The following is a 20,365-nucleotide window of genomic DNA, read 5'->3' on the forward strand; positions in this document are numbered from 1 at the left end:
ATGCTCATTACTGTCTAATTTGAATATATTTAGTATAGCAATTCTAAGGTGATTTCACCAATGTCTTGTACAGTTAATTACTATTTGTCTTCAAACAGAAGAAGCTTCTTTTTCTGGATTTCTAGGAGTCAGTAAAACAGGAAGTGAACTAGCTCTGCTTCTTATTTTTGCCTGCTGAAAAGAAATGACGTGTTATTTATGAAGAGCATCAATGGAGAAGACAACACTTTGTAATGATAAAAAGGACATTGTTCATGCAGTCATGTACATGTTAGGACTTGCACCCATTTCCCATTGGACCCTTTGCCTAAAGTGGTGTCATGGATTGGGAGAAAATCTCAGTTTGATTTTCACAGACTTTCTTCAACATTTTCTGCACCTTATTAGAGGTTACTAAATACAGCAACATTAATAAAGAGTTTAGAATAACTTGTGCTTCTTTTTGCATACATCACTCCATACTGACCAGAACAAAATCGTGAATCCGATTCTTGCACATAATATAAGATCACGGTGATGCATCCTCTCCCACATTCTCACTGTTTCTGTAGCTGGTCTGTTTAATATTAATCATTTATATTAAGTGGGGAAAAAAAAAAAAAAAACCAAACCAAAAAAGAGAAGAAATATTTTCTATATAAGATATCTGGTAGGTGAGCCATCTGTGCATTCTGTCAGTTTATGTGAAACATTCTTGCTCCATATCAAGCAGATCTGGAAACGTTTGAGAACAGATTTTTAAATTCATTAGTGAAAATGGAGGAAGGTGATCCCTTAGACTCATGGAGCTGACAGCAGTAAGTGTACTGTGCATAGAATCATAGAATCATTTAGGCTGGAAAAGACCCTTAAGATCATCAAGGCCAATGGTTAACCTAGCACTGCCAAGTCCACCAGTAAACCATGGCCCCAAGCATCACATCTACACATCTGTTAAATACCTCCAGGGATGGAGACTCAACCACTTCCCTGGGCAGCCTGTTCCAATGCTTGACAACCCTTTTGATGAAGAAATTTTTCGTAATATCCAATCTAAACCTTCCCTGGCACAACTTGAGGCCATTTCCTCTTGTCCGATCGCTTGTTACTTGGGAGAAGAGACCGACCCCCACCTCTCTACAACCTCCTTTCAGGCAGTTGTAGAAAGCAATAAGGTCTCCCCTCAGCCTCCTTTTCTCCAGGCTAAACAACCCCATCTCCCTCAGCCGCTCCTCGTAAGACTTGTGCTCTAGACCCTTCACCAACTTCGTTGCCCTTCTCTGGACACACTCCAGCACCTCAGTGTCCTTCTTGTAGAGAGGGGCCCAAAACTGAACACGGTACTTAAGGTGTGGCTCTCCAGTGCTGAGTACAGGGGGACGATCACATCCCTAGTCCTGCTGGCCACACTATTCCTGATACAAGCCAGGATGCCATTGGCCCTCTTGGCCACCTGAGCACACTGCTGGCTCATGTTCAGGCTGCTGTTGACCAACACCCCCCGGTCCTTTTCCGCTGGGCAGCTTTCCAGGCACTCTTGCCCAAGCCTGTAGCATTGCATGGGGTTGTTGTGAATCAAGTGCAGGACCCGGCACTTAGCCTTGTTGAACCTCATACAGTTGGCCCCGGCCCATTGATCCAGCCTGTGCAGGTCCCTCTGCAGGGCCTTCCTACCCTCCAGCAGATCAACCCTGCCACCCAACTTAGTGTCATCTGCAAACTTACTGAGGGTGCACTTGATCCCCTCATCCAGATCATTGATAAAGATATTAAACAGGACCGACCCCAATACTGAGCCCTGGGGAACATCACTCATGACCGGCCGCCAGCTGGATTTAACTCCATTCACCACAACTCTTTGGGCCCGGCCATCCACCCAGTTTTTACCAAGCGCAGAGTGCACTTATCCAAGCCATGAACAGCCAGTTTCTCCAGCAGGATGCTGTGGGAAATGGTGTCAAAGGCTTTACTAAAGTTCAGGTAGACAACATCCACAGCCTTTCCCTCATCCACTAAGCAGGTCACCTTGTCATAGAAGGAGATCAGGTTAGTGAAGCAGGACCTCCCTTTCATAAACCCATGCTGACTGGGCCTAACCCCCTGATTGTCCTGTACATGCCGTGTGATGGCACTCAGGATGATATGCTCCATAACCTTACTCAGCGCTGAGGTCAGCGTGACAGGCCTGTAGTTCCCTGGATCCTCCTTCCAACCCTTCTTGTAGATGGATGTCACATTTGCTAACCTCCAGTCAACTGGGACCTCTCCAGTTGGCCAGGACTGCTGATAGATGATGGAGAGTGGTTTGGCCAGCTCCTCTGCCAGCTCCCTCAGTATCCTCGGGTGGATCCCATCTGGCCCCATGGGCTTGCGTATGGCTAGGTGGTGTAGCAGGTCACTGACCATTTCCCCTTGGATTATGGGGGCTTCACTCTGTTCCCCGTCCCTGTCTTCCATCTCAGAGGGCTGGGTACCTGGAAAACAACTGGTCTAATTATTAAAGACTGAGGCAAAGAAGGCATTAAGTACCTCAGCCTTTTTGTTGTCACATACATCACAGTTTAAAATTTGCAAACTAGATTAAATGGCAAGAAAAAAAAATGAGCTTCATCAAAATGGTGTCAGCCCCATGCTAATGAGTTCTCCTTAGAGACATGGTGGTAAATCCAGATACAGTACCATACTAACATGGCTAAAGTGCTTTTGGCCTTCCAGAGCTACTGCTTTGCACATTTTTCTTAGGGACTCTTAACACTTTACTGCATTTTGCTACGTAGACACGTGCTGATAGCTCTTTCCTCAGTTTTCTCATTTCTGAAGTCCTTCGGTACCTGATTTCCCTTACAGATTTCATGGAAAGGCTTGTTGCCTCTCTCGAAGTAATGGGTTTTGCTAAGGCCTCCAAGAATATTGGTACCATTCTTGTTATTTCTGTCTTGTTGCAACAAAGTGGCAATCAAAGTAATCATAGTAATTATTATTATTATTATTATTATTATTATTATTATTATTATTATTATTATTATTATTATTATTATTATTATTATTATTCCCTTGTTCCAGGAAACCATGCCTCACAAAAATAGAATCACTGATAAACATTTTATCCTAATTATGGAAGTGCTGCTGTGAAGTTCTGTGGTTTGCCTTATGTTTTTGTTCATGATACTATATATACCACATAAGTATCTTTTTTAGGACACACACATACTATTTAACAGAACAGGAACATTTGATAAAACTGAGACAATCCCCAGCTAAATAGATAGTAACTGATATTGATAACATCCTAATTTACCTTCTCATAAATATAATCTATCAGATCAGTGTTTCAGGGTAAAGCAGATGTAGAATCCTTCCCTGAAGATTTTTTGAGCCGCTTGAAATGCAGAGTTCAGGGAATAGGACTATCCAGTGAGAACATTTGAGAGCTTGTAGTCAAGTGATTAGATCTAAATCTTATCTGTTATGGTAAGCTATTAGGTGAGAATTTAAATTTTCTAGGGCTTCTAAAGCCAAAACCAGTGTTTCACATTATACCTACAAGAAATTTGAGAAAGCCCTGATACAACTGTTAGAGCTGTTTTCTAGCTGTTACTCTGAGCTAAGAAAGTCTCTGTGCTTTTCAACAAGCGTAACTTTGGAGGGGTCTTTGAATGTGTTCAAGTATGCCACTGTGCATGCTTTAAAGCCATTTCTATTCTGTAAGAGTTACCAAGGCCCAGGGGATTGAAATCTCAATTTCCACACAAATTGCTCTGCTACAAATACTGTGACAAAGGAACTTTTAAGCAGCTTTAATGCCAGAACACCACAGAGGAACATTATGCATCATAATGCCAATCTGTTCTTCTGTGATTGTGTGATATTTCTTTGAGTTTTGTGTAAGGTGTAAATGTACTTAATGCCTAAATCTTTTATATTAAATTATTGTAGTATTTCTAAAAGATAATGTTACAAATTAAATAAGACTATTTTAATAGCTATTTCTGATGATGTGGTTTTTTGCTATGCACTCAAAAATTCATGACTGGGAACTAGTTAGATAAAAACATGCAATTCATCACTTAAAAACCTGTGGGTGATTAAGTCAGTCACAGCAATAAATATCTAAAGCAACGACTGCTGAGTGATGGTTTCATCACAGAATTCAACATGCCATATGTTAGAACAGTTACTGTAAAGTTGTGCTTCTTATTTCTGAAAAGCATGGCCATGGTAGCGTCATGGATGGTTTTGGTTCTCTGTAGCTGTCTCTGCCAGCAATATTTTATCCTCAACAGGACTGAGAGAAGTAGATGACTTCATGAAGAGTATTTTTTTCACTAAAGGAGAATAGGTTGACCTTTCATGCTAAGAATCTAGTAGTTTTCTTAGCAACTCCATTGTTTTTTTTTCCTAGTTTGTAGTGGAAAAATATATGGGGCATCTCTCTGGGTCTCACTGATTACATGACTTGGATCTGTTTTATTTCCCCGCAGTCAGCCTAAAGTACTATTCTAAGTTGCAAGTTCTCATTTGAAACAAATAGTGAAGGTGGTGTGCTGTAGTAATTAAATGAACCAAACATTAGTGCCTAAATATACTACCCAAGGCACACCTGTATTCTAAATAATACATTTTCTCAGCAGTAATTAAGATTATTTTCAGTTATTAAGATTATTTCCAAGTGTTTGTACTTCCTGCTTGCCTGCCTCAAGTCTCAGTGTGTGATTAGCATCAATCTAAGTGGAAAAAAAAGCAACCTACCCTTTTTGCATACTTTCATTTTGGATTTTTTTGGGGGAGGTTGAATTTGACCAGCCTGTTACTAGATAGCATAAGAATTTTGAAAATCATTAGGCTATGATGAAATACATGCTATTCACAAATAATTTTGCATTATAACCATGATCAAATTCTTGTTGCATTGTCATGTGCTTCTGTGCACCCATTGCATACTTTTGATCGTATGCATTTTGCCAGGTCAAGCTACCAGGGGAAATTTCATTCTTGAATCAGAATAATTCAGGTTCGAAGGGACCTTGTGTGGTCTCTAGTCCAACCTCTTGCTGAAAGCAGTGTTAGCTATAGGGTCAGACCAGGCTGCTCAGGGCTTTGTCCGGTTGGGTCTGGAAGACCTCCAAGGACAGTATTGTTCTCATTTCTGATGGGTCATTTAAACTGTAATGTGAATAATACATTACTTCAGTAGTAGTAAGTGTGATTCCTTGTGTCCCAAGAAAAGAAAGACAAGTTGAGTTTTTAGCTATACAGTAAACATTGACTTTTATTATCATTTGACTGTAAAAATGCATAACTGCTTCCGTTTTAAGTAAGGCTGTTACAGACTACATAAAACATGCCTAACAGAGAAGAAAATCAAAAGCTATAATAATATTAGTATATTCGGGAGGCATTCAGGTTATAGAGTAATATGGAGGTAAATGTGAATATATTTTTTTTTACACAAAGCTATACTTATATTATTTTAGAGTGATGCTGGAATGTCTTTTTCTTGATGTGTTTACCACATGGTACAGCTTTCCAGTTTTCCCTTATTTTAGTTTTATTTTTACACTCCATTTTATATTACAGTGTTAAAATTAAAATGGCTACTAAACAGTGACTATACTGAAAAAAACACGGGCATTTCTCTGTAAGACTCTGTGTGTGTGTTTATATTAATATACATATGCAATATATGAAATATATACATTATATATACAATACAACATACCAATACCGTTCTTTTCTCCGTATTGAACTGTATTAGTTCAAATGAGAGATACTTTGCTTCTTAGAAATTTGTCTTTCAGTTACAAGTTTTCAGTTATCTTTTAGTTTTAAAAGTTTTTCTCAATTTTAGTAAAGTAATTGCTCATACTAAACCTTATGTTCTTAAAATCAATGTTAAAATGTCGTAAATATTGAATTGATATTTGCAGCTTGCACAGCTACAATGTGACCTCCTCTGGCAATATTGACAACTATGACATTTTTCTCACGATGTTTCCAGTATTCAGACATGAATTAATAGATTTTACTTGTACTGTCTTCAGATTTATCTTGTTCTCCATCCCTTTTTGTAAGTTTATTCATCTGTGAACCGAATCATAATTCTAAACTGTGATATCTTTATGTATAGCTTGACTTTATCATTTTGTAATCCAGTAAATATGATTTCTGCCCTCAGCAGGGGGATGCCCCAGCTGTGCACTGACCCGCCAGTGCAGTGGCTCAGCCTCACTGTGACCTGAGCTGGGTGTCGCTGGTTTAACTCTTGTGCTGGGACCCAGTGACTGCTGCCTCCCCTGCTCCAGCTTCAGCTCTGAGGGTGGCCCTGCTGGGGACGGGGTGACACACCCCCCCTCCAGTCACTGCCTGACAAACCATAGCCCTTTGCATGCCTGGGGTTGGGGCGGGGGGGCTGGGGGCCACAGCCAGGCTGCAGCTGGCAGCCTGGGAGAAGGAAAGAGGGCTGTGACAGGGAAAGGTATACAGGGAAACCCAAGCAGAGCCCAAGACTAGGGGAAGAAGAAAGTATTAACATCATGTTCCTTCAAACAAAGAGAAGAAAGAAATTCCCCACCGGGCACATCACAGTCCTCCTGGCAAAGACATCATGATGCTGGCAAATCCTTGCAATGCCCCTCCCTCCACCCCCCAGCTACAATTTTCAGGAGAAAACTGTAGAGTCACATGTTAGACCCACAGGCACATTTGAAGCATGAGCCCACCACCAGTGGAAAGGGTTAGATACTGGCAAGGTTTGGGGGGATTTTTGGTATAACCATTTTAACGATTTTAATATTGATACTTTTCAGTACTGATAATTTTGACTGTCAGACTGTTAAAACATTAATAGGACTGTCATTAAATTCTAGACTCTCTGTATGGTGTGTCGGTGACAAGTGGTGTCTTCATCAGTGACATAGGCAGTGGGATTGAGTGCACCCTCAACAAGTTTGCAGATGACATCAAGTTGAGTGGTGGGGTTGACATGCCTGAGGGACGAGATGCCATCCAGAGGGACTTGGACAAGCTCAAGAAGTGGGCCCATGTGAACCTCATGAGGTTCAACAAGGCCAAGTGCAAGGTCCTGCACCTGGGTTGGGGCAACCCCTGGTATTGATACAGGCTGGGGGATGAAGGGATTGAGAGCAGCCTTGCCTAGAAGGGCCTGGGGATTCTGGTGGATGAAAAATTGGACGTGAGCCGGCAACGTGAGCTCGCACCCCAGAAAGCCAACCGTATCCTGGGCTGCATCAAAAGAAGTGCGGCCAGCAGGTCAAGGGAGGTGATTCTGCCCCTCTGCTCTGCTCTCGTGAGACCCCACCTGGAGTACTGCATCCAGCTCTGGGGTCCTCATCACAGAAAAGACATGAGCCTGTTGGAGCAGGTCCAGACAAGGGCCGTGAGTACAATCAGAGGGCTGGAACACCTCTGCTATGAGGAAAGGCTGAGAGTTGGGGTTGTTCAGCCTGGAGAAGAGAAGGCTCTGGGGAGACCTTGTTGCATACTTTCAGTACCTAAAGGGGGCTTATAAGAAAGACGGGGACAAACTTTTTAGCAGGGCCTGTTGCAATAGGACAAGGGGTAATGGTTTTAAACTAAAAGAGGGTACATTTAGACTAGATATGAGAAAGAGAATTTTTGCAGTGAGGGTGGTGAAACACTGGAAGCAGTTGCCCAGAGAGGTGGTAGATGCCCCATCCCTGGAAATGTTCAAGGTCAGGTAGGACGGGGCTCTGATGTCAGCAACCGGATCTAGTTGAAGATGTCCCTGCTGATTGCAGGGGGGTTGGACTAGATGACCTTTGAAGGCCCCTTCCATCCCAAACTTATATGATTCCGTGATTCTATTCTTCCCTTTCATCTGTCACAAGATTATGAATTTTTGAATTTCTGTTATTGTTAGTAGAAAGTGTTTGATTCATTAAGATCTGATGCTGGATCTGATGCTATGACTAGGCACAGCAGTAAACCAAGAAATACTTTGTGTAGGTAGATTGCTGCTTCTGATGGTCTGATCATGCTCCAGTCTAGAGTTGAAATATCTGAATAGCAGACAGTGCAAGCTACAGGTCATGTTTTTGTAGTTAATCCCTCTGGTTCTTGCATTCCCTTTTAAATTAAACAGGCAGATACAGTTCTCAAAAGCCATGCATGCATATCTAAGATCCATAATTGATATTTAATGAAAACAAATGTCTTTAAAGTTTTAGACCAAGCAAACTAATCTATATTTGTCTTAATTACTTTGTTTCCTATAGTCTAATCTTATCTTGTAAAGTTCTCTTTTCTTTCCCATCCAGAGTGGAAATCAAACCTTGTCTAAAGAAAGAAAAAAATATTTATTTCAAAATAGTTTGCAACCACTCAAATTTTCTTAAGTCTGATCAGCACCAATTCAGCTTAAGATAAGCAAAGTGAAATAATTGCCTGAAATAAATCTACTACTGACACAAAATAAAATAGGGATAGAAAATCTAAATCTCTGGTATTAGTCACTATAATAAATCTTTCTTAAGATGAAATCAACAAAACCAAGCTCAGCAACCTTATCAGCCCTAGTTTTTCATGCAGCATACTTAAAAAACTTTTGTTACAGCTTATTTACTCATCACAGGCTGAATGAGGCAATACTAAAATGATGTTAAAAGGGCATTATGCTGTTCACAAGATTAATGTCACTGTGCCAAAATGAGTACTAGTTCTTTGCAGTCAGTCACTAATTTTAAGAGGCAACATATTTCTAGGTTTGTAAGATGGTTGTTTTCGGATATGATGATTGAGGCATTTTGTATCAAAGTTAATTTATTGGAGATGAAAGACAAATTCTGCTAAAAAATGTCTTCTAAGGAGACTGAGGCATTTATTTACAATGTGGTTTTGTACATATGTGTATTCAGAAAATGTATTTATTATAGAAAGTATTTCAAAAGCCATGGAAATAAATTTATAGCTGGTAGAAATTATCACATACAATATTTTTTCCAGATTTATTTTCCTCATCTTCCTGTAATAGGTAAAAGACCTGAATTTTTCACCTAGTAGTCATCCCAGCTTGTTTTTGCTTTAATTATGAGATGCTATTACATTACTTTTCCATATACCAGTTTATCTTTACATTGCTTTTGATCCCAGATAGCTCAGCTGATATATTTTTTGCTCTGCATTATTTTATTGTTTTTTTCTCTTGTGCAAAAAGTCAGGTAAGAATGATCAGTTACCATTCTTGATTGTGGTCAAGATGGAACATGTTTGAATACATATTTTCTGTCTCTCCAAATTAAGATTTTGAAGCCATAAATTACTACCATTGTGATGTATCATATTCTAGTGTTTTTCCACAACTACTGATGATTTATAATTTTTTGCAGTTATATATTTCTTGGAGTTATATCAGTAATGAGGACAACTGTTAGATGAATGGTGATTTAAAAAATATTCTGAGTTAAAAACCCCCACTAATTAAGCCCCTGTAAGTTCTTGTAAGTATGGTACTAGGACCTGAAATTCATCTACAAAGTTAGAGATTTTTCACAAGCATTACCATTATTATTCACAATTCCTATGATACACAGCCATGTTAGAAAATACTGTTGCTCTTCATTTTCTACTTCTTTTGGGGTTTAACACTCTCATGCTGAAATTATTTAACAAATGAGTTAATTTCTTCCATAACTTAAATATGCTCTGCAGTATGGTTTGTAGTATTTCTGCTCATGTTTAAGTTGAGCAATATTTTTATTCCTTAAACTTGTGCTATACGATCTTTATATATATGTATATATATATATATAAATATAATTGACTTAATTATTGGTTATACATTAATGTCCATCATATACATCCATACGATAAATCTATCTTTTGGTTAACGTCTTATGACATCTCATGGAATGGTCACAAGGAGTTGTCAATAGTCTAAAATTGACTTCAACGAGAGAAGAACTAGATGTTGCTGAGTGATTCTGAAAGGACATATCTCCTTTTCTCTCAATTCTGGCTCTTTTCAACTGGATATAAAATTTTCAGTTACCATAGAAGGACCTACTTTTTTTTTTTTTATATCATGTATAAATTAGTATACTATGCTAATTTGCTATTCCTTTCCATTTTCAGGTATGCCCTCGGAAACCAGTTGTTTTCTATCTTGCATTTGTTTTTTGTTTCCGGGTAGTATGTCTTTGACTTTATTCTTACACAAAATTCTATGTTTCTTCCTTTTCCTTTCTTTTCGTATTAGCCATTACCATAAATGAATATCCTGAATTTTTAATCTCCTGAAACAGCACTCAGATCTCTTTATCGTCTCCTAGACAAGAAAGAACTGAAGAGGTCTATAAACGATCATCTTCCTCAGTCTTTAGCCCTAACAATCACATAATTTAATATTTGATATACAGAGGTTTTATATATTTTTAAAATATATATGTATAAGTTCTGATATGTCTTCTTATAAGTCTAACAAGAAGTAAACAAATGAGAATATATACTATATTTTCAAAAATCAAAGTATTTTTACTCTCAGAAATGTAACACAAAAACATCTGAATACAAAATGGCATGAAAATGTCAAGTTTACTTACCAAGAGGGGAGGATCTAGAGATTATCACAGAAATTTATTGTAAAAAAAAATCATATTATTTAATGTCTAAAAAATTAAAATTTTGCAGTTATGTGCATGCAGTATAAAGAAACCGACCAAAAAAGTGTCTTAAAGTAAGGAAGCTGAATAGCTGAATGATTTTAAGATAAATAAATCATTACGTACATTACATAGACTACAGAAATTGACATAAGCACATCAGTCGTAGGCAAAATGCAAAAATATGGAGAAAAACTTCAGACTTGTTCTTGTTAGTAGTAGGATGAAAGCTTAACAAGAGCGTGTAGCTAAGAATACTTGTGCATCTTAGAGATCACACATAAATCAGAGGTGTTCGTTGTATGGTCCATTCTTATGTTCACAGTGTCTGCTTTCAGCCCTATTCTTTTGAAAGGAAAAAGCTCCTGAGGAGCTCAAGTTCTTTGACTAGGAGAGTTTGCAAAAAAAAAAATAAAAAATTTCTAGGACCCCCACCACCATTTCAAACTCCCTCCTTTCCTGTGCTGAAATACTTACAGGATCAAGTCTAGTATCTGATTTTCAGCTGGTTAGGTGCACTACAGCTCGTAGAAACTCAGTTGGATGTTGGCGGCATGGTTGATGAGGGAAGAAGTGCAAAAGTCTAATCATTTTGTAACGGAAGGCTGAGAATAAATGCCGAGTGATCGGAAGAGGGAGAGATTCTAGATTGGATCTGAAGTTGATGAGAAAAATCCTTGAAGGCAGAGAAGAGTAATTTCTTATTTGGCTGTACAGTTGAAAAGATGAAAGTCTTGATGGAAGATGTAACAATCTCTAGATTAGGATGTAGGTGTGGAATCGTGCAAATGCGCTCCAAGAAAGGCTGAGACACCCCCGGTTAATGAAGTAGGTTGAACATAAAAAGGGCATTGGAAAAGGCTGCTGAGTTTTCTTTATTAAGGTACGAGACAAACTGATCCTTCCTGTGAATGGATGATTTGAAGGAGTAGGAGAATAGCTGTCTTCTTTTCATCTTAGTGTTATTGTTATTACTCCTTACTCTTGTCTTCTCACATCTATGGCATTTCCTTGCCTTCTGCAGCACTCCAACACACAAGGGAGCCCCCAGGTTACCATCGGTATCGATAATCCCCCAAACGTGGTATGTGTGAGATACTTTTCCCTTTCCTTTGATGCATGGAGGCATTATTTCTAGCATGGTAAATACAATCTGTAAAGCAGAGCTCCAAGAGGTGGCTTCAGCCCAGTAACACATCTGGCACAGTCAGAGCTATGAAACAATTTACAGCTGATGTTTTAAGTAAAGCGCTAGTTCTGTGGTATTATAGTCTGTCTCTCACAACAACTTTGCAGAAAGTTTGGTTGTATTATAATGCTTATAATACAGCAATATTAGTTTTATTAAAAGTTTTCATACATTGAACAAGGATTGAAAAAGAAGGCAGGTTTCAAATTAAATGACAGTCACATTGGAAGAGAGTGACAGACTGTCTAGGTTGCAGTCATGAACAGCTGCCAGCCTTTTTGTGTCTACAGTGTGACAACTTACAAATTTAGTACATTTTGCTCTTGGAAATAATTTAAATGAAAATGTTTATTCATATCGGAATAGATTAATCCAGTGATGCTAAGGGATTAATGTCAGGGACATATTTGGCCTTATTTGTTCAGAGGGTATTAGAATATAGGTGTTGAATTTAACGAAAAAAATCCAGCATCTGAATGTAAATTATAAATACTATCGAAAATATTTTGAGTTAGTGCATTTTGGCAAGAACATTTGAACTGGCTCCTAATATTGAGCAAGTTACTTTCTTTGTTAGACCTAATACCTCAAAAATTACATTATTTTTATTTAGTTCTTTTTATTTAATTACTTTTCGTGTGTTACATGTATTCATTTTCCTCTTTAAGCCGGTTGTAACAGTAATTATTGTAATGATTATAGTCTGTATTCACAGTAAATCACAAATTCCTTTTAGGGTGGGAATGACAAAATGGACTTTTACTCTCTACATATGTCTGAAACTTCAACACTGGCAGGACTAAAAGTCCATTTTGCCTATTAATATTGCTAAAGCTTTCGTAGTAAGGGCAGAATATGAAGATACCAATACAAGGTGTTTCTGTTCTTTCCATCAGATTCAGTCTTTCTTGGCAGAACCTAATCTTAATTACATCTCATGATACCTGTTTTTTAAAGAAACTGAGCACAAAGTTGCCTTTCTCTAGCTTCCCATGTAATTCCCTGCCTGAACATTACTTCATGAATTCTGGTTCCTATATTTCAGATACACCTGGAGATTAAAGACATTTTGTGACATTAAGCATTCTCTTAAGCAAAGATCACCTTGAAAATTGATATACAGTATTTCACAGTATTTGGACAGAAATGAAGGAAAACTACTGTGATGCTTTCTTGTTGAACTCTAAGGAGTGGGAGAACTGAGGCTGAGAAGAAAAACTTTATTTAAGGAAACATTTCTGGACTCATGCTGGTATTCCAAAAACTCCTATACACACCACAAAAAAAGAAACTGTAGATTTAAAAAATGCGGAGCAAGCTGCATTACATGTATAATGATGTTAACAGCTGATGATAGGAATAGGCTTAATTTCCCCTAACTTTACTTCTCTAAAAACTAGGCAGCTAGTCCAAATTACTCATTTAATTTCTGTCTGCAGTCATTGCCACCACTAGTACATTCAAGCTAAGTGGTGTCCAAGACATGATACAGGTTACCCTTTGAAGCTGCTTCTTTCTTCATCCATTTTAAAGTGAGTTTAGACACCTATCTTAAACTAGCTGCTTGATTTTACAATAGTTAGAATTAGGTGGGATGTATTACACTCTGACTTCCCTAACACAATATTATCTGAATTCTGGTCTTTTCACTGCCACATGGAAGGTGAGGAATGGGCAGATACATTCTGCCTGCTGCCATTTCCACAAAATTACATATTTGTAGAAAAATAATTTTACAAGTTTTTAATATTGCATGAGCACACCCTGTCTAGAATACCAAAAATGGTTACTTTCTTCAATTTATGTAGTTATTCTGAGGGTTTATTTTTTCATTAATTTATTATGAATGTTTTACTGGATTGTCCAAAAGGAGGTATGCAGGCCTTTACAAAAGACATGAGACCATACAAGAATAAAACATTTCTTTGCATTAACAATATGTATGACTAGTTCTAATTTGGCAGTTTGATCAGAATTTTACTAAATTCATTACTTTTTTTTTTTTTTCCAAGTCAACCAAGTAAGTGGAACGCATTAATTTTGTTTTCTTTTAAGAGCTGTTGAAGACTTGATTGCAATTTTATGGCATTTTACTAACATGTTCTCTTTTATTGTGACTGGTAAATATATTAAGTCATATCTAGTTTAAGTCTTCAAGTTACAGAAAAGGAAAATCTCTTTATATAATGTACATGTTGAGTATTTCTTCACAGTTTGATAATTCTGCATATGTAATTCTGAATACTTTTTATTTAAAAAAGAAATACTGCAATGATTCCTGTTTTTAAAACTCTCCAAGGTTATAACTGAACTAGTTTTTTTCTAGGGCTGAAAGGAAGATAAAAACTCTGTTTTTCGCAATGCGTCTTGTCTTTTGAAACATATTTTTTGTAATCATTCATTGACACATTAAATTTATGCACTGAGTCTTCTTTTCCCACAGTCAAGTAATGGATTTTCACCGCATTGCCATTGCATTCATTCAGCTGTTCAGGCAAAAACTTATTCAATGGCATTGAGGTAGTAAATCAATGTAGCATAAGAGTATATCAGGAATGTAAAACAGAATCTATTTAATTATAAGATGTTAATCATCTAAAGGAACTATAATTTTTCCTTTCTCAATAGATTATTCAGTAATGGAAGCACATGTGAATATGGAATAATTACCAATGATTATTTTAACCCTTAATCTGTCTTTCGGAATCAATATATCAATATCTGTCAACCTCTTCAAATGAAAGGCTGCAGCCATTGAGGTATCTCAGCCAAGCTTCTAATGGGTTGATTATAGTCAAATCAAATTTCGTTAGGTGATTTTGGAATCTGCTACTGGTATATTGCTGAACTAATATTTAAATACCTTACTAGCAATATACTATTTTTTAAAATGTAATGTAATTTGATTTCAGGTTTATTTCCTTTAGTGGATGTATTACATCTATGCAGAGGATAGAAAACAGCAGCAGTGAAAGGTAGCAGTAGGAATGAATGGCATTGGATTACTTATAAAGCAAACTATTTTAAATAATAAAAAAAAACAACCGAACAGAGCTATTCTAGGGTTTGCTTTCTCCAAGATCAGAAATATCTGCCTTAAAATTCATAAAATACTAAAACTATTTTTTTAATTATTATTGGTTTCACATATATCTCATTATCAAAAGCAAATTACTAAATTGGAATTGAGAACCTTTAACTCTTAAAATACAGATTTGCACCTCCTGAGTAACATGTGTGATTAACTTGGAAAGTGAGTTTTTAAAAGTAAGTTATATTGTTTTAGTAAGAGTGCATAGTACAAAACCCAGCAGCAGTCTGTGTACATTAATACTACCCATTTCATTAATATGTCCTCTCATTAATTTGTTAAGTTTAAATTAGTGAGACTTCTTAGGAGAACAGACTTTTTTGTTTGCATGGGAAGCTAATACCATTTCTGATCAGCAGCGTTGGAAAGATAGGAATGAAAGCATTACTGAGTGAAAATACAGCCAGTTATGAGAGCAAAAATTGGAATTAGTCATTTATCAAAAAACCCCATAACCTTGGGACTATCACATTTTAAAACTCACGGTCTTTCCTAAATGGACCAGGAAAATCAAAAGATCTACAGTCATGAAATGACCTTTTTTTGTAATGCTGTAGAATAGAAATACGATGTTATAGAGATGCCCTCACCATTCAGATACAAGGAAAATAATCACTTTAGAGTTGCAAGTAAAGTGAACTCAAAGTATATTATTGTGTAGTACTGCCGTCTTGCCAATGCTTTTGAAGTATTCCTTGATAAGAGTAGATTAAGGATTTTGTTTCCTAATGCTGACTTACAAGGAAAATTGCCTCTTTGATAGTTAGATCTTCTATAACAGAACAGATGAACTTGGCTTCTCTGTTCCTGAATTCAGATTTTGGCAATATGTTCACAAAATATCTATTTCTGAAAGTTTTAAGTTCTTACTTGTAGTGATATCAAATAAGACACTAGTGATCCAGAGAGTGTGACATGAAACGAAAGGAGCATGAATGATCAGAGCTGTTTGCTGAATGCTTGCATGGGATGGGGGATAAACAGGTTTCAAAACTGCCTTCTGGTTTGTACCAATACATAGCTTAGCATCGTGCAAGTAGCACTGCGCCAAGATCCGGTCAAATACAGAATCGCACAGCAGCCCCTCTCGGCTCATTTTCCTGGGGGTACCTGCCAAGTCCGATCTCGCATCGTGCACTTTCCACCTAGAGCATGACACCAGTGCTCTAGGGCTGCGGGGGCTGAGACCACAGACTTCAAAATAGAACCTGGGATGTTGTTTTATTCTCTTTGACTCAGTTAGAAGGCTGAGAGTATATTGTGAAAAAAGCAATTTCCTCAAATATGTACAATATTTTTACATACCTAACATTCATATTAATGTGAATATTATACTATTGATCTTCACTAGGTGCAAACATTCCTCGTGATCTTAAAGTGACTCTATTTGTAGCATGTTAATAGATTTATTGCAAATGCCTGATTCTGATCTTTGGCTGTATATTCACACATGGACTAGACGAAGGTTAGGGTATCTCTGTGCTGCTTCTTGTTATGAATTCCTTCCTTTAAAAAGCTGCCAGTAGTTGGGTGCATAGTGCCATGGACTTATCCATGGCCAAATGGTTTGAGGTGCTCCAGCATGACCTTGTGCACAGCCACAGATGCTTTGAGGTGTACCTTCTCCAGTGTGAATTTATCCTTGAGCCACAATCCCTTCAGGGGTATACCTGCTGCGGCACAAACATAACCATGGTCACAGACACTTTGAGACGTACCTGCTCTGGCATGGGCTTATCCATGGCCACAGATGCTTCAGGGTGGCCTGCTCCCACGTGGACTCATCCACAGGTCACAGTCCCTGTGACTCGAGTTCACACTGGAGTTCCAGCACCACAGAAACAGCAGCGATGCCCTGGCCATCTGCCAGCCCAGGCACATGGCCATTGCTGTTATCAGAATGTTCCCAGGCACAGCAGGGTAAGATGATGAGCAGTACAGCCGTACAGCAAGCAGCAAAAGCAGAGAACAACCACTAACGAGCACTAGACTCTAACATACAGTAAGGCAAGCAAGCCCCATGGCAAGCAGAGGAGCCTGCCAGTTAATAGCTAAACAGCAATATCAGCTGTAAATTCGATGTAGCACATTCCAGTCAAATCTGTCGTTATCTTGAACACTTTGAGCCCCACGTTGGGCACCAAAAACAACTGTTGTGGTTTAACCCCAGCTGGCAACTAAGCACCACACAGCTGCTCGCTCACTCCCCCCCAGTGGGAGATGGGGGAGAGAACTGGAAGAGTGAAAGTGAGAAAACTAATGGATTGAGATAAGAACAGTTTAACAGGAAAGCAAAAGCTGTGCATACAAGCAAAGCAAAGCAAGGAATTCATTCTGTACTTCCCATTGGCAGGCAGGTGTTCAGCCATCTCCAGGAAAGCAGGGCTCCATCATGCCTAATGATTACTTGGGAAGACAAACGCCGTAACTCCAAACAGCCCCCCCTTCCTTTTTCCCCTAGCTTTATATGCTGAACATGATGTCATGTGGCATGGAATAGCCCTTTGGTCAGCTGGGGTCAGCTGTCCCAGCTGTGTCCCCTCCCAGCTTCTTGTGCACCCCCAGCCTACTCACTGGTGGGGTAGAGTGAGAAGCAGAAAAGGCCTTGACTCTGTGTAAGCACTGCTCAGCAGTAACGAAAACATCTCTGTATTATCAATGCTGTTTTCAGAATAAATCCAAAACATAGCCCCATACCAGCTACTTGGAAGAAAATTAACTCTATCCCAGCCAAAACCAGCACACATAGTGATAATAAAAGGCTATAGGAACTTTTAATTTACTCTTTAAATTTGTGTATAAAATAGCTGGTTTTGAGTTGAGACTGAGATACTTAAGTAAATACCTCATTACAGAAAGGCAAGAAATGCCTTTCATTTTTGTTGTGAAATGGAGAGCCAGAGGAGCTGGTGTAACTTCTGGCTTCTGGACATTTTTCTGCTCCAGAGGAGGACCTTTTGTCTTAACATTCTTTTCCTTTCCTCCACACCTGCCCTGGCCCACACACGTGAAAAATCAGGAGAATGTTCCTGCATTATCCCTAGTATACTGGTTTTGGCTGGGATAGAGCTAAATTTCTTCATAGCAGCTTGTATGGTGCTGGAGGTGCACAAGAAGTTGGGAGGGGACATAGCTGGGACAGCTGACCCCAACTGACCAAAGGGCTATTCCATACCATATGATGTCATGCTCAGCATATAAAGCTGGGGGAAGAAGAAGGAAGGGGGGATGTTTGGAGTGATGGCGTTTGTCTTCCCAAGTAACCTGGGGAAGAGAGGGCTGAACACCTGCCTGCCGATGGGAAGTAGTGAAGGAGTTCCTTGTTTTGTTTTGCTTGCACGCGCGACTTTTGCTTTCCCTATTAAACTGTCTTTATCTCAACCCATTAATTTTCTCACTTTTACTCTTCCGATTTTCTCCCCCATCCCACCGGGGGGGGAGTGAGCGAGCAGCTGTGTGGTGCTCAGTTGCCTACCAGGCAGTGGGCAGTAGCTGCCTACAAAGAGACCTTGGTACATGGTGTTTGTCAATTAGTATTTTGTAAAGTACTCTTGAGACATTTAGATGGAAGGTGTGTGGCTCTAATTTACGGGGAAATTACAAGCAGAAAAGTGCACCACCATATCTTCATAATGAATGTCTTCAAAAAGATTTCAAAGAATTTTGTATCTTACATCATTTACGGAAAGCCCTTGCATTTTAATTTCAGTTTGAGAAAATAAGTATTACAGTTAGTTCACCACCAAGACACATATCATTTTAATTCTGTATTCCTCTTATAGGAAACCTGTGCTATTCATCTTTCTAATAACTGTGTAAAAAAATTCCTCTTGAAATTTCCATTTCTCTATTTTGCTTGCAAGTTGACCCTCAAAGCCACCTTGCCTTGCCATAATTACAGGTGTTATCATTGTAATGTATTGCAATATAACCATTCTTTTCATCATTTGCACCTATAGGTATAGGTGGTGGGATATTCTTTATTGATGAATATAAGGAACTATATAAACAATGTACGTAAGTAAGAACAGTTTATCTGGAATTTGTAATATCAGTAGATAAACTGTTAGATGGTTTGAGTTTAGAATTTAAAGCTTAGTCGTATCTTCTGTTTTTTACACAGGTGATAGATGTGAAGTAAATATAGATGAGTGTACGTCTGCTCCTTGCCTGAACAATGGAAGTTGCATTGATGACATCAGTTCCTATAAGTGTCACTGTAGGAGAGGTTTTATTGGAACAAACTGCGAGATAAATGTTAATGAATGCTTGCCAGATCCTTGTCTTCATGGAAGGTGGCTATTTTTATTTAACTATTATTATCTTCAATATAATGTATATAGCTAGCAATATTTAAGATTTAATGATATGAGGAGGTTGATAAATACACTTTTAATTATGTTCTTCCATAAAGTAAGAGTACAAGCACACTTAAAGATGACAGATGTTGCCTGCTTAAACTAATGTAAAATACTGTTACATTATCTCAGTTTCTCTTTCATTTTTGTTCATTAGCATAAACCAGTTTTCAGTATATGTAGATTAATTAGAGTTTAATATACTTAAAAAGGAATCTTTAGCTGTTACATGCCAACAGGTTGAAATGGGAAGACGTCTTTTAATATGAGAATCAGTATCTTTCTAAAACCCCTGAGAACCCATAATATATACATTTGAAACCCATTATTAAAACTAGTTAAAAGTGCCATGGATTTCAGTAGGTTACATCAGACCACTATTTTGAAATGTATGGAACGATGCTACTAGTGCTGAATCTAGAATTACACAGCTTCACCTGAATAACACTATTTTGTATTTCAGATGTATAGACCTCATTGATGGATATCAATGCCTTTGTGAATCAGGATGGACCAGCTCAAGATGTGAGATAAATATTGATGTATGTCTTCAAATTTTATTTTAATTATAGGGGAAAGGGTAATATGCCGCTTGAAACTCATTTTTATTGAAGTAACTTCTGAACGGGTCAGTTTATGGAAAATGCCTGCACAGAAATTCAGTTGTTTCAGATCCATTCTGAAAAGCTCATTATTTGTTACTTACATGAAACTGCATTAATAAAGACCATTGAGAACATGTCTAAAGAACTTTAAAGGTGAAGTTTGAATGATAAATCTGAAAAGCCACAGCCAGCTAAGCCAACATTACCTGAAAATCATTTATGCCTCCGTTCAGCATGGATGACGTAACTACCTAATTCACATTGCGAGCCCCATTTGCTGTAGCTTAACTGTTTATTTGAATAGTAAACCTCAAGATGCAATGTTCTACACTGAAAGTAGGCATGACTCGTGTTTAAAATTTCAAAATACAGGTAACTGCAGAATTCTATGATATAAAACGGTGGTGTACAAAATACACTGCCCACTTCCTCCTCTTAAGTTCAAGAAAATTTTTGCATTATCATGGGGAATGGCTGTGGATAAGGCAGCATCCGTATATGTGAGT

At 38.1% G+C, this 20,365-nt stretch overlaps 1 protein-coding gene across 1 annotated transcript in view; it reads left to right on the top strand.

Annotated features, from left to right (window-relative positions):
• Positions 1-20,365, top strand: part of EYS (EGF-like photoreceptor maintenance factor) — a 923,675-nt gene that overhangs the window by 407,953 nt on the left and 495,357 nt on the right. The window contains exons 27-28 of the mRNA XM_087776394.1: positions 19,020-19,191; positions 19,718-19,796. Coding sequence (XP_087632520.1) covers positions 19,020-19,191; positions 19,718-19,796 — 251 coding nt within the window. The remainder of the gene's footprint in view (positions 1-19,019; positions 19,192-19,717; positions 19,797-20,365) is intronic.

The sequence above is a fragment of the Nipponia nippon genome, unplaced genomic scaffold, assembly GCF_047370975.1.
Source record: "Nipponia nippon isolate SJK-2023a ecotype South Korea unplaced genomic scaffold, ASM4737097v1 scaffold_4, whole genome shotgun sequence".
Lineage (NCBI taxonomy): Eukaryota > Metazoa > Chordata > Aves > Pelecaniformes > Threskiornithidae > Nipponia > Nipponia nippon.